The sequence below is a fragment of the Hypomesus transpacificus genome, chromosome 2 (genome assembly GCF_021917145.1).
Source record: "Hypomesus transpacificus isolate Combined female chromosome 2, fHypTra1, whole genome shotgun sequence".
NCBI lineage: Eukaryota > Metazoa > Chordata > Actinopteri > Osmeriformes > Osmeridae > Hypomesus > Hypomesus transpacificus.
In genome coordinates, this window is record NC_061061.1 from 10,408,605 (window position 1) to 10,423,314 (window position 14,710).

General features: G+C 45.2%; 1 protein-coding gene across 1 annotated transcript in view; it reads left to right on the forward strand.

The window, feature by feature from the left end:
* The first annotated feature begins 3,042 nt into the window (after window positions 1-3,042).
* si:dkey-22o22.2 (neural-cadherin) overlaps window positions 3,043-14,710 on the forward strand; it is a 97,485-nt gene continuing 85,817 nt past the window's right edge. Inside the window, exon 1 of the mRNA XM_047042419.1 lies at window positions 3,043-4,164. Coding sequence (XP_046898375.1) covers window positions 3,237-4,164 — 928 coding nt within the window. The 5' untranslated portion in view covers window positions 3,043-3,236. The remainder of the gene's footprint in view (window positions 4,165-14,710) is intronic.

Below are 14,710 nucleotides of genomic sequence, written 5' to 3' on the forward strand. Positions count from 1 at the left end.
GCCCAACGTCCTGGCTGCCTTTCAACTGTTTAATAATTCTCCCTCTGTGTTACCACGGCGAGGGGGTGGGACCCACCTGACACTCATCTGACTGTCAGCCCAGCTCCCTGTGTTTACAGAGAGAGAGAGAGAGAGAGAGAGAGAGAGAGAGAGAGAGAGAGAGAGAGAGAGAGAGAGAGAGAGAGAGAGAGAGAGAGAGAGAGATGTGACACAGTGAGAATTAGGTAGAGCCAGAGGACAAGAAGCAAAGAGAAACAGAGTTTGTTGGAAACGGGGATGTACCTAAATCAAACTTTGTCGTAGCACAAATCCATGCAAAACATGCATTAAAATAGCAAGCAAACCAAACCAATGCCTTCAAGAAAACTCACAATACAGAGAGATGTTTTACAAGAGCTTTATTGAAGTGAAACTTCTTATCATTCCAATGCATTCACACTACAGGGTTTACTGTGTGTTACGCATGCAATCCTATTTTAATGTCAGGGAGTCAGGTGGCTGAGTGGTGAGGGAGTTGGGCTAGTAATCTAAAGGTCGCTAGTTCGATTCCCGGCCAAACCAAAATGACGTTGTGTCCTAGGGCAAGGCACTTTACCCTACTTCCCTCGGGGGGAATGTCCCTGTACTTACTGTAAGTCGCTCTGGATAAGAGCGTCTGCTAAATGACTAAATGTAATGTAATGTCCTGCTAATGTGAGACATAGAACATTAAAAGCTTCAAAGTAGTTGAAGCATGATATCTCGCCAAAATGGGAGGATCAATTTTCACTTCAGATTATGATCAAAGTTTCCAGGCATAATGAAACACAATTCTTGAGCCCAGTCATTTTGGAAAGGGGAATGTGAACAGAGAAAAAAGAGCACTTGACCTTTGTTGGCGGGGCTCAAGGTTCATCCTCATTTCCTTCTCTCTCTCTCTCTCTCTCTCTCTCTCTCTCTCTCTCTCTCTCTCTCTCTCTCTCTCTCTCTCTCTCTCTCTCTCTCTCTCTCTCTCTCTCTCTCTCTCTCTCTCTCTCTCTCTCTCTCTCTCTCTCTCTCTGTCTCTCTCTCCTCATCACCTTTTTTTTCAGGGTGAAAAGGCGTGCCAAAATGTGATGAAAGACTGGCATGAGTGCCTGTGACACGACATTCGACACCGTCAACTCCAAACCCATTCCCTTGTCACACATGCGCTGGCTCTTTGGGTAAATTGCTGTAATTTGTGTTACAGCTTCTCAAAAGACAACTTGAGGTGGGGGAGGAGAGGGGGGGGGGGGTATTTTCCATCCTCTTTTGCTGCAGAGGCCGATTATTTTATGACTGGAGTTTTCATGCTTAACCTATTCCCCATTAAACATAAAAAAATCTCCTTTCTAGTTCAATCTCTTCTAAGTGTTTTTGTGTATTAAAGGTAAACGGCACACAATTCAGGTGCCTGTCTGTTCTATTTATCATCTTTTTTTCCCAGTCAATCTGAATAAAGACCTGTTTACCACTGGGAATTCAGCACAGCAGTGGAATTCCTCACTAACGTACACTACAAACCGTGTCTCATCTATTGGAAATCAACTCATTGCTATTCGTACTGTACATCGCGTATCATTAGGGGTTGGAAGAAACACCAATGGCAAGTACAGAGCTACGGACAAAACCAGTTTGGCAAAGTGAGAAGCGGAAAGGAAGTGGTGTAGGAGACACAGCACCAGCCCTGTGGCGGGTGTTGGTGCGTGAAAAATGTGTTGTAAGTTTAGCCTTCAGGCTCGGCTTGGGCTGCCCACTTGCAAGGGCCATGTGTTGGAAGATACGAGGACCATGACTGAACAATTCAAGGCTTCACCAACTCATGGTGCCTCTAAAAGGCTGCCCATAGCCACCGGCCAATTTGAGGTGAACGACAGTAGAGGCGCCATTGAAAGTATCTTTAGAAGAGGGAATGTTTTAGACTAGCTCTTTCGTTTTGATGAAATGGTGCAGTATTTGAACCAGCGTTAGATGCGGGTCACTTGATCTAGGGCTAGCAAAAGTCTTAATTTGATGCTTGCAGTTTAGTAGGCTAAATACAACACTGCACTGCAGTCATTCCTTTAGGACTGGAACACACACACACTTTTTTGAACAAATTCCAACCTTAACAGATTTACTGTCGAGTAAAATACACAGAAATAGGCCACGGGCCTTTGGTCAATACAACTCTGAAGGGGAAATATGTGTTGCATCCCAAAAATATTGATCCTTTTAAATTGCATTTTCATGTACAAGATTCCTGACAAATTATACTTCTGCCAGATACAGTTTTGCCAATGAAAAGGAAATAGTAAATTCGAGCCCTTGCTCTGGTTGCACTTCACTGTATAAGTTGAAAAAGCAAGCAAATATATTTTATCTTTCTGATTGACCTAATGCGTAGACTACAATACAACACTGTCCATGCATGCAAAAAGCTATGCTTAGATTTTGATACATGTTTTCATTTTCACTCAAAATATAGTATTTGTGCACAGGTTTGTATAATTTAATTGTAATCTCATGTTGAATAGATCTTTCTGTTGGAATGAGCTTTGGTTTCTGTTTTCGAAGCTACTTCTACTTTGATTGTTGTTTTACTGTTGTGTAAAGGATGCTGATTCTTTTTAACATTAACAAAGCATTTCAATATTTCATGGGGGAAAAGACGGGGTTCACTTCAGTCAAAATGTGGCCGTGCGATAGCCTGATGATGCCCACTGCAGTTCCCTACAGAATACTGATTGCCATTCAGGCCAAGCCCAGAAAAAAGAGGAAACACCAAATGTGCATTCTGAAGGCAAGCCTCTCTAAGAAACAAAACTCATCCATTCCACAAACACAACGTTTTAAATTGTGGACCTGAATACTAAAAGCTCTCTCCAACGTTCTTCTCCTGCGTATAGTTAAATCAAAGTCCCTGTGGATGGGCCTATGAAACTGTCTGCCCGCTCTACTCCAGTCTCTGATTGGCTCTTGCTTTCGGGGCGGTGATCATAGTGCCACATGGAGCAAATGCGGTGTATTTGTCTGACAGTGTACACTTCATCCTCTGTGCGCTCGAGTGATGCTGCACGGAAAAAGCCGAAAGTGAACTTGACACTGTGGTGCAGTTGCTTGAATAACTGTCACTCTTTTTTTGCGTAAAGCATTTATTTGTATGCCTTTGCAGTTTATTGGTATTTATATTTAGTTTTTTGTGCGTTACGGAATTTTTATGTTGAACTAGTGACTGAAATTGATTTGATGGAAACATGACGAGAGGTTCAAGCGGACCGGGTGCCCTGAAAGCGTTTATGCTTGTCGCATTGGTGACATTTTCATTGGCGAATGGGAAACAGTTCATGTTTTATGGACAAATTGGCGAGAATAAAGCTACTGGAACTGTAGTTGACGGAGTTGCTTTAACATTTGGGAACGACTGCAATGGTTTAAAACTTGAGACAGATTTACAAGGGGAGTATGCGTCAGATTTTCGTTTGGTTTACCATCAAGGAAAACATCATCTCATTTTGAAATCCACCAAAACTTTAGACCGAGAGCTCATATCATCTTATGATTTTAGAGCTGTTCTGTCCGGATGTTTTCAAAGTGTATATTTGATTGAAGTTGAGGTGCTCGATTCAAACGACAACATACCCAGTTTCACCAGTGTGAATGACATACGAGCAGTGGATGAATTGACTCCGGTCGGTTCCGAAGTGGCACGTTTTTATGCAAAGGATGGGGACGCTGGAAAAAACGGTCGAATAACTTATTACGCGTTCCCAAAATGTGAATATATCCACATAGTTCCGCAAACTGGACAAGTAAAACTGGTTGATTCACTCATTGGTGTCTCGAACATAACAGTACAAATTTACGCAAAAGACAACGGAGATGTTGCACTCATAAGCAAACCGGTGACACTTCACCTTGATGTGCGAAGACCTGCCGAATCGAAGGTGAGAAGGCCACGAGCGGTATCTGAGGAGCTTTTCTACACGGTGACAGTGTCCGAGGAAGTCAAAGTCGGGGACATGATCTTCACGGTACCGGACCAAAAGTTTGAGAAGAGATGGTTCGAGGTGATTTCGGAGGCCGACTCACCGGTCCAGATAGAGCGAGACTCGGGTCGCCTGTATCTGGCGCACAGACTTGAGTCTCCCGCGGAGGTCATGGTTAAGATCCAAAATCTCAGAGGTAAGTCCAGCGTAAATTTGCTTCATATGATAATGTGATGCAATGAATGCAATTCAATACAGTGAATTAAACTTTCGTAGTTAGGTGTTTTCAGAAGCACCTGCAGTTTTCCTTCTTTCTAGTCGTATGGGTCTCTAAAATCTCAACAGAAATCATGGCATGTGATTTCAGGCGCAAAGAGCCTTATTAAACCCTCTGTCGGGTTCAACTGACAATGAATTGTGTTATGAATTACATTATGTGTTTGATCTGATAAAAGTAAAGCAAATGCCTAACTATTTTAAAACATTGTGCTGGTGGCCTACAGTGCCGAAGTGAAGTCACGTAGGCTATAGGATGTTATTTCCAGCCACGTGTAAGCGATGGATTGAGCGCTTGGAGCAGGTTATGAGGCTCAGAAAAGATGCCTATCATAGTGTTTCATTTTTGTCATTTTGAAATCAGGTCTAAATTATTAAACTGTTTAGCCTAAGTTTGGCTGAACAGACAGACTTAATTTTGATGATGAAGTGGTGCGCGAGATCACTTTGGCATGCGCTCTACTGGCAGGGTTGGCAACGGAATTTTCCGGACGGTGGCAGCTAGACCTTGTGCTTGTATCATTTGAAAGCCAATGTTCCCCTCCCTTCAAGTGTCAAATGCAGCTCCCAACCGTGTTTGGTGGTCAATGTGCCTGGCTGATTATGATGAAGAAAATGGCAAGTGCAGCCACAAGGGATGGCTCTGGTTGGCAAGGGAATTTTCCAGACTTCGGTAGATACAAGTGTGGCATTCATTAGAATGTGTATAGGCTCAACTGACTGTTTCATGTTGTTGAGCATTATGCTCTCCAGTTCGAATGGTTGCTCATTGACGGCGGTTTGAACACCTTGAGATGTGTCCGCAGACATGTGTCTTGAGAACACATCACTGTCGCACGAAATGTGGATGTGACATTTGTCACCTGCAGGCCACTAATTGGGTAAACACAATTACAGCTCGTGGGTGACAGTGTGGGGAGACGTGTGCTGAACAAATGCCCACAGCCCAACAGGTCAATATTTTCACCTGGCGCCATTGTGGCCGTCTACATCTGCTGAAATTAAATTTACTATAAATGTACAGTACCTCTTTATAATCGTTTTTAATATAATTCTATAAACAAATAATTGCATGAATGAAGGAAAACGAAGCTTTTTATATGTAATAGGTAGCCTACCAAGATTAAAGGATTGTTGTCTTTTAAATGTCAGTACTTTAAGCATACTCTGTGATGCTTTTGTAAAAAAAAAAATATCCTCAGTTCTTTTATATTGCATGAAACGGTGCTGTGTAAACCCCGTGTCAGTCAGGCCTGTTTTCATTGATGTGGCACAATGAAAAGTTGTCTAGGTAAAGATTGGTTCACCACCTAAAGTAAATGTTTGGGTAGCTACCTTAATTACGACATCTGCTAGGTTAAGGAAAGTGCCCTCAAACACACCAGGCGGATCTATGTAATCAGTTTTTCCAAACACCAACTCTGCCTGGATCCTCTGTTTATTTAGAGTAATTATAGTTATTTATTCACCTGGACATTCTTAGTCCAGGCACATGTGGCCATGGAAGCCAAAACAACGGATTTCAGAGGGAACAGTTTGTTTGGAGAAGTGACTTTGGAGTTCTTAGATTCAGGATTTGGAGGAATCTCAACAGAATTTTTGTGTTCAGTGGGCACACTAATTAGTGTGAAATGCCAGTGAAGGTAGTCCAAACTAGAACTGATTGCATTCCTTTATTCCGTTGTAGTTCGACCCTATACAAGTTTTGGAGTAAGCTGTGGAAATTTCAAGCCATGTTCAATTAGCATATAACACATGCCTCATGCAATAAATTAGGTCAACCAACAGATTGTCTACATCATTTATATTGTCTGCCTGCACGTCGTGCTCATGAAAATTAGAAATTAATTAATAAACCCCTTTCCGCCCGACTGCAAACGTAGTTCTTCTCCCATGAAGATAGTGTCATCTTACATCGTGTGTTGAAGTCCTCAAATTAGAATGCAAGCTGATATAATATTGATGCAATGTTTCGCTAGCAGGCATTTTCTTGTTCAAAAGCCACAGAGATGAGAGAAATAGCTTTTCTTTTGATTCAGGATGGATTTTACCAACCATCATTTACTGTGTGGGACTGGCAAAACGGAGCAGAGATGCTTTAAACTGCCAGAATGCAAAGATATCTTTGGAGACCCTACAGTGTCAAATGGGACCAATGCCTGTGTAGTCTAAGACGACAACATGCTTCAACGTCTTAACAGCCCAAGGCAGCAGGCCTATGTTCAATCAAAACAACAGAATACTGCTTAATCAACTATAGTTTATACAGGCATACACCACGTTATGTTTTTTATGGACAATTTGAAATAACTGCATACATTTTCAAGTTCCTAGTCAGAGCTTCACAGATCCCATCCATTCAACGGCAGAATGAGTAAAACACATTCAATAAGAGATATTCTCTCACTCTAATTCTGTGTATCTCTCTCTCACTCTCTCTCTGTGTCTCTCTGTGTATCTCTCACTCTCTCTCTGTATCTCTCCCTCTGTGTCTCTCTGTGTCTCTCTCTCGCGCGACCATGGGTAGGGAAAGCGCCAACGCTAAGGTCTTTGGGGATGTAATTACCGTTGAAACTATTGTCTTGCCCGGTGCCACTGTGCCACATTCCGTCTGAGGGTGTTTGAAGACGACGGTTTGTTTTCTTTCCGTTCCGTAGAAGGACTGAATGCTGGGAGATGAAGGAAACCCCTCCACCACCTCACCCCCCCACCCCTAGTAATCAGTGGGCTCTGGATCCCTTCCCACCCTTGAATCCCAGTACACCCAGTGCATGCCTCCACACGCACATGCTCACACACAAGTCTCACAAGTTTGTCTCCTTTGCTTTTCATTTCTGGCAGTTCACCTGTTTCTTCAAGGTTGTAAATTTAGGACAGAAACTCTTGTTTATGACTCGGAAGTTCCCGGAACATACTAGGTGTGTTCTGCAGGCGGAAAAGTGTAGAATATTCACAACACAGAACACACACTACACGGAACCCTGTGTGCATCCCACCCTCAGCGATCCATGCTCCAATGGAAATCCTACTCATTTATCTCCATCAGAACCCGGGTTTGCGTGTTTGCTTGTTTGCTTAGTGGGTAGACGCGAATCCAAGGACACCAGTGTCGGTGACTCAACTGTGGTGTCAGATGCCATTTAATTAACGAGCCTCTCACCCCCTCGGTGGGGCCAGTGGTTTGTCTGGCACCATTGTTTACTCTTAGCTGTAGGGCATCACATGTTTACAGAAGACTTAACTGAAAACTCTTTTGGGGCCCAATCCCTTCTTTTCCTCACAGGGAAAGACCACACAGATTTGAATTCGACCTGCGGCGTGTCGAAGCCATAGTTTTCGATGGGGCCTTGGAATGTGTGTGTTTGTTGTGTTTGTGTGTCGGTGTACATATACCTCAAGGTTTCGGTGATGTGAATCCACGGTGGTTCCAAACTATGTCTTGTGTTGCGTCGAGAATGTTAATATCACTGGCCTGACTTCAAGCACCTTCAAGCACCTTCACCTAGCAAGATGAGGAGGCCTACATTGCCCTGATCTGATTTGAGATGTTGGACATCTGTGTTATGTGATACTTGAGAGGCAGGGGGGTGCTCTATCTTTCAAATTTATAGCAGACACTGCAAGCAGTGTGTGGAAATGCTGTAGATGTGTGTGTGTGTGTTTGTACGTGAGAGGTGTGTGTGTGTATAAATAGGACAATTCTGAGGGCCACACACACAAATCTCAGTCGCTCTTTCTCAGCTATGAATGTATAGGCTGGTTAAATGGTGAAAATGGATTGTGTGTGTGTGTCTGGGTGTGTTTGTGTGTTTGTGTGCGTGGGAGAGTTGGGCTTTCTCTTCTTCCCTTCACACCCCAGAGGGATCCGAGGCTAGCACCCATGAAAGTTTGAATAAACCTCAGAGAGAAACAACTTTATCTTTCCCCAAACACAGCAGCACTTCTCTTTACCCAGAGGCCTGAGGTGATGAAAGGATTTTTTGGGAGGGAGAGAGAGACTGGGTGGCAGAGCAGAGGGAGTGAAAAGAGAGCAAGAGCGAAGGAGGAATGAGACCAGAAAGTCCCTTCGTCAGCGGCCGAAAAAAAAGATCAATTGGGCCCCCACAGTAGATTGTGACTGACTGGACGTGGTGCTACTCTGGCTGTGACTTTGGTTTTTCTTTCTGGTTCACTCGGCTTTGGGTTGTAAGAACGTCCTACTAGGTAGGACACAAAAGCCAGAGAGCAAACTCCTTGTTTTTCTCCTCTCATGATGCCTTAGGACGGCCGCTGTGTAGTTGGACTGCTTTTCTGACTGGAATCAAATACACAGTGGCTGTCGAACCCTTAGTTGGCACAGAATGGGCAGGATGTTGTGAACACGTTTAGGTCAGTTTTAGCAGTGCCGTATTCTCAGACTCAGATGTACACCTCTTACTGGCTAATATGAGTTTTTTGTCATGTCAGTAGTGAGCCAGTAAAAATGGTAGAATGGCTTGCCAGGTTTGATGCGTACAAATGAATCTAACCTTTGTCTTTGTCCTGTCCTATGCTATGGACGTGAATTGGTGGCGGGGTCTCTGTGCGTGTCTCAGGTGTGTGTGTGCATGATTGGGTGTCTGGAAGGTTGTGTCTGTTTGGGTGGCACACACACCATCCAGTCATCACATTATAACGGAGGAAAAAGCTGTCATTCATACGTTTTCTCTGCTCAGGCGCAATTGGGTGACACATCCAGATGACAGGCTGGGTTGGATTCACATTCATCCACTCTGTTCCCCCCCCCCTATCTCTCTCTCTCTCAAAGCTTTGGTAAGACCTGCTCCCTGTTCTTGTTGTTCTGTGGGTAACTCTGGAGTGAGAAGCACAGGGTGAAACTTCTGGTACTCAAACTCTCGTTCCAACTTGCAGTTGACAATTTTGGGCCTCGAGGTCCCTCCACGCCGCCTCTCACCTTTGCTTTCTCGCCCTCACTCTGCCTTTGATTCTTTTCTTTGCTTCTTTAAATTCTCGCTCTGTTCACACCCTCTCTCTCTCTCTCTTTCTCTCTCTCTCTCTCTCTCTCTCTCTCTCTCTCTCTCTCTCTCTCTCTCTCTCTCTTTCTCTCTCTTTCTCTTTCTCTCTCAATTCAATTCAGTTCAATATGCTTTATTGGCATGAAGGGTTCCGGTTAAACAATGTTGCCAAAGCAGTCCACAGTGAAGGTACAACATATGTAATTATAAACATATTGTTCACATCAGGGGATTCTCCTCTCCTCCCCCCCCCCCCCCCCCCCCCCCCCCCCCTCTCTCTCTCTCTCTCTCTCTCTCTCTCTCTCTCTCTCTTTCTGTCACTCTCTCTCTCTCTCCCTCTCTCTCTCTCTCTCTCTCTGTCACTCTCTCTCTTCCTCTCTCTCTCTCTTTCTTATATTCTTTGTTTTTTTATCCATTTCTTTATTTCTGGCCTCACACCCAGCCTGGAACACCCAGCCTTAGTCCTGCCTTCCGTCCTCAGCCCAGCAGTGTCTCAGCCGGTCTCACTCTAACCCCGACCATGACTGTAAACCCTTAACCCATCTTCTGGGGACTTGGTGGCCCGGAGGTGTACCCACAGGGCTGTATACACCAGTAAAGATATGGAAGCTTTACATTCAAATGGTGCAGGGATAACTAAGTGTGAAAGGGGTCTATGCGTGAGCAAGAAAGTGTATCGTATTATTCAGACGACTGCGATTATTAGGTATCCAGCATGATAATGATCTCCTCCACAAAATATGTATTGATTTTATTGACTCGAAGGTGTTTTGTCCCATTTGGCTAATTTGGCTCCAGCAAACTGTTTGCGTTTGTTTGGTGTGTGTTTTTTGGTTTGCCTCAGAGCCTTGTGTGTGTATGCATTATTTTGAGTGTGCATGCATAAAAGCGTTTATGCATTTATCTTATCTGTCTTGATATGCATATTTGGGAATTTGTTGCTAGTCTGGTGTGTTTGTCTCTGTCAATGTGAATGTCTCTGAGTGTTGCTTCCTGCTGTGTGTGTGTGTGTGTGTGTTGTGTGTGAAGGAGGAGAGAGAGCTGCAGGATAAATCATTGTGAGGATGCTAAACCTCCCCAGAATTGTCTTTTTTTGTGCCAAATAGCCCTGCAGAACTGTTTGAGTCTGCCTGAATCAGCGTAATAACTGGGAGGGCATGGGAGCAGCACACACACAAACACACACACAAACACACACACAAACACACACACACAAGCACACACACAAACAAACACACACACAAACACACACACACACAGGCCCGGAGCTGCAGAGGACGGTCTCATGAGAAGAGTCAGAGGGCCACCTCTGGGGGGGTTTGGTAGGAAGGGTGCCCAGAAATGTGTCGATCTCCCCTCTTCCTTTCTCTCTCTGTGTTTTATGCCTTCTCCACTTTTCTCAGGGAAGAAGGTACGACAGAAAGGCGGAGCGAGGAAGCGGGGAGAGGAAGCAGGTCTTCCTCTCTCGTTCCTACCCCCCCCCCCCCTTCATTATTCAGGTGATCACACATCCCTCCCTCCCACACACCCCTCCCTCCCTTTCCCCCGCCCCTGTGCCCCATCCTCTTTGCTGTTTTAATCTGATCGCCTGCCCTCCCTCCCCTCCTCCTCTCTCTCCCTCTTCTCTCCTCCTTCCATTTGATCTCTCCCTCTCTTTCTCTCTCCATCTCTCATTCTCTTGCTCTCTCTCATCCTCTCTCTCCCTCTCTCTCTTTCCCTCTTAATTGAACTTCATGCCAGAGTGAGGGCAAGCCCTCGCCATTGTGTTATAATAGGTTATTGACAGCCAATCCTGTGTAGCCCCGAGCACGGCGTTTTTAATGACCAACTAGGACAAGGTCAACCCCGACCTCCACTGGGCCCTGCACATCCGACCTGTACCGCCAAGCACTTACAGGCCGACACGTACACTGCATAACCCAAGAGCACACACACGCACACACACACACACAAACACTCAGAAATCGGATTCCCCTGTGCCATCATCATCTTAATTGTGAAATTGGACACACTCAAACTTGTGTGCAGGGATTTATTCTAATTCCTTGAGACACATAAATAAATGCTGTCATAGCCTCTCAAATCCCTCTCCGTCAACAGACAGGCACAGCTTGCTCTTGGGAGGCTCGCATTTCCATACACACACTTACACACAGACCCACACACACACACACTCAATAGGTCAGTAAATGTATCTCTCACAACCAGTGATCAGAGATTGGGAATGATGTGAATGTGTGTTGTGTGTTGTGTGTGTGTGTGTGCATACACTGACGTGTATCCGCGCGGACCCATTTGTTTGTGGGAGCGTGTGTGTGCATGTGTTTGCGTACAGCTCCCGACAAGCCCAGCTGTGTGTTGTTCCATCAACCAATCTGTGTACTGGATGTCCCCTCTCTGCTTTGTCCCCAGGGAGAGAGCGCACAGAACCAAGCCACAGGAAGGCCGGTCACATTAGTCAGCCCTCTGTCAGGGCTTGAGGATGCGTCCGGTCATTGACACTGAATATCACTGCTATGAACCCGAGTGAGTCCGTTATAAATCCAGGACGTTGTTGAACGTGGTCGTGATTGATCCATTGCAACACCTCATTTGTGATCTCGGAGGATGAGCCTCCACTGTGTGGTTTCTCCCAGTTGTACCGGGAATTTATAAACGACTTGTGTTTTACTGGGAAGCGGGTGGGTTTAATAACGTTATTCCCTTGAACGAGAGACCTTTTTTTGAGTCATCCTTGAGTGAAACCACACAAGAAAGCGAAACTGGGATGGGGGTGTGCTGTATGCACACCCCCTTCACGAGTGTAGAGATCAACACACATCGCCATCCTACTGAAGATCTTCCACTTTGCTCCAGCATACTACCTGGAGACACAACTCCCTCTGCACTTAGACCTAGCCCTTCATTAGCTGGACTAATACTGTCTGTGCTGCTCTCACGAGTCTTCCTTCAGGGCCTCAGGGCACTTGGAAACGGGAATCCTTCTTCACACTGGTCTCTGGTCAGCTCCTGCATTCTTTGCCAGCAGTGCTCCGGTTGTTTGGAAGGGGAGAGAGGACTGATCCCAGTTCGTGGCCTCAGGGCTCGGTCGGCCTCGGGAGCCGGAGCGAGAGCTCTATTTCCGGTTAATGAGCGTGCAGCGTTGGGCAGGGTGAGGTAGGTGTGGATGCTCATTACGCTGAGGCTCAGACTGGGGGCATTATGACCCACATAAACCAGGCTGTTGTTGAGGAACACCTGGGCCTCTCGGCAACTCTCTCCCACACGCACGCACGCTCACACACACTGCACACACACACACGTGTACAGAACGCACATGGGCACCAACACACACAGGCAACATTTTTAATTTGCGAGCATACACACATAGCTGGAGGCGCACCTGCACCAGTGGTGAAGGCACAGACAGTCACACACACATGCTTAAAAATAGATACTGTTCTCACACACGCAGAGAGATGATATGATGTAAATCAACTCACACGCCCACCATTCGCGCACAAACTCAGTCATACACATGCACACGCTTTAATATTGACTTTTTTGCTTAGACCTTCTGACACAAGAAGTGAAATCTAAATGAGGTAACTTCTGAAAGGTTTATAAGTAAACTCAACATCAGCAATCTAGAGATATCTGTAAAGCTAGAGTTTGTTAGAAATGTTGAGGAGAGAGCGAGCCGATCAGAAGAGAGAGAGAGAGACAGAGAGAGAGAAGTGTATTAAAACCCGTATCAACATGTGTCGGAAAGTTCCTTTGCAGTCAGATGTATGTGGGACGGGTGATCGATATTATGTAAGATCAACCGCAGGCCAACGCACACTCGCACAAACCCACACTCACACAAACACACACTCCACCCATGTTGTTATCGATTAACTACGCCGCAGCCACAGACTTTCATACGACTGTGAAGCGCTCTCTCTCGCAATGTCTCTCTCTCTCGCTCTATCGTGCTTTTGAAATGCCAACTTCAAAGAGGCGCAGGAATAAACTGCCAGTAAAAAAAGGGGGACTCGTTTAAAGATTTAAAGGCCTCGGAGAAATCAATTAAGCAAATACAGCAGCCGGGCCGCTTTGGTTGGGCGCGGGCAGAAAATCAACAAACAAACGGGCTGCGTTGGGAGATTTCACGTTCAATTGGTGGGCTTTATTGGAGGCGAGACGTAAATGGGAGTAAACTGGCCGTGTAAGAGGAGTAATTCACTAGTTTACCCCCCCAGTAGCTGAAGGAACAAGCACTTAAAGTGTGTGTGTGTGTGTGTTTGCGTGTGTGTGAGGTCGTTCTCGAGGGACACAATGTTTCACACCTCGCCAGAGCAGAGACATGAGAATAAATGAAGTGCTGTCAGTTCCCTGGCATTGCGTGTTGGTTGGGAGGGGAGAGGGGGGGGGGGCATATATGTGTGCACGTGTGTTTCGGTGCATCCTAAGGATGAAGTCAAACATGCATCATGCATACTAAAGCATTGGCCCATGGGATTTGATGTTTTTCCAAACCAGACACAGCTTTTTGTTTCACGTTGGTCATTCTGACCTTGTTGCTGTTTTCTATATCCACTTCATATCACCAACCAGCAAGCACCTTGATGCAAAACTGACATGTTAGCATTGCTCCACACATTTCACACGCTGAATGATATGCCAGCGGTTAATTTGGCTCCTTGACAAAACACACACAAACCCACACTAACCCACGCCCGCCCTCACACTCATATAGCCTGCCAGTAGATATCTAAGAACTGATTTCATTTTATTGCTCGCAACTTGTATAATTAATCAAAACCTTGTAACATACATCAAACGCCTTCCCAATTAAGAATTCTTGGGGAGGAATCACTTTACAAACTCATCTATTAAGGAAAATCGAAGGTTTTGTTCACAAGTTGGTTTCATTAGGTCAGGGAAAGACTTTGAGCATGATGCTCGGGGAGAGGAAGGTGCGAGAAGGCAGAACGCTGAGCCGAGGAAGAGGAATCTCTGGGAACGGATCCTCAAAAACCTGCGCTCACTTGGGTAGGTTGGCTTCACCTCACTGTCGAAACTCAACAGAATATGTATTTCTTGAATTTTTTATTACTGACTGACATTAATTTGGATTAAACAATGAAATGGTATTTGATGTCAGGCATTTCTTTCTCTGCTGGGTCATTTATAAAAGAATGGACTCCAGTGTGAGGGAGAAAAAAGACCCTCCTGAGTTAGATTTGATTGGTCCACAGACCACTTGAACAAGCCTCTTAACCTCAAGGGAAAGTTGCGGGCGTAAGCACACACACACAGAAACCTTTGGCCTCACATTCTCAATGCTCAAAGCTATTCACTGTTCTTTACTCTAATTTCTGGATTTCATACTGGGATTACATCATCTCCCAGTTCAGCATCCTGGAGGAAGCCGTGATACATTTTTAATACAGCCCCCGATCCCATCAACTATTCATGACGCGAGACAACAAAATGTAAAACCTTAAA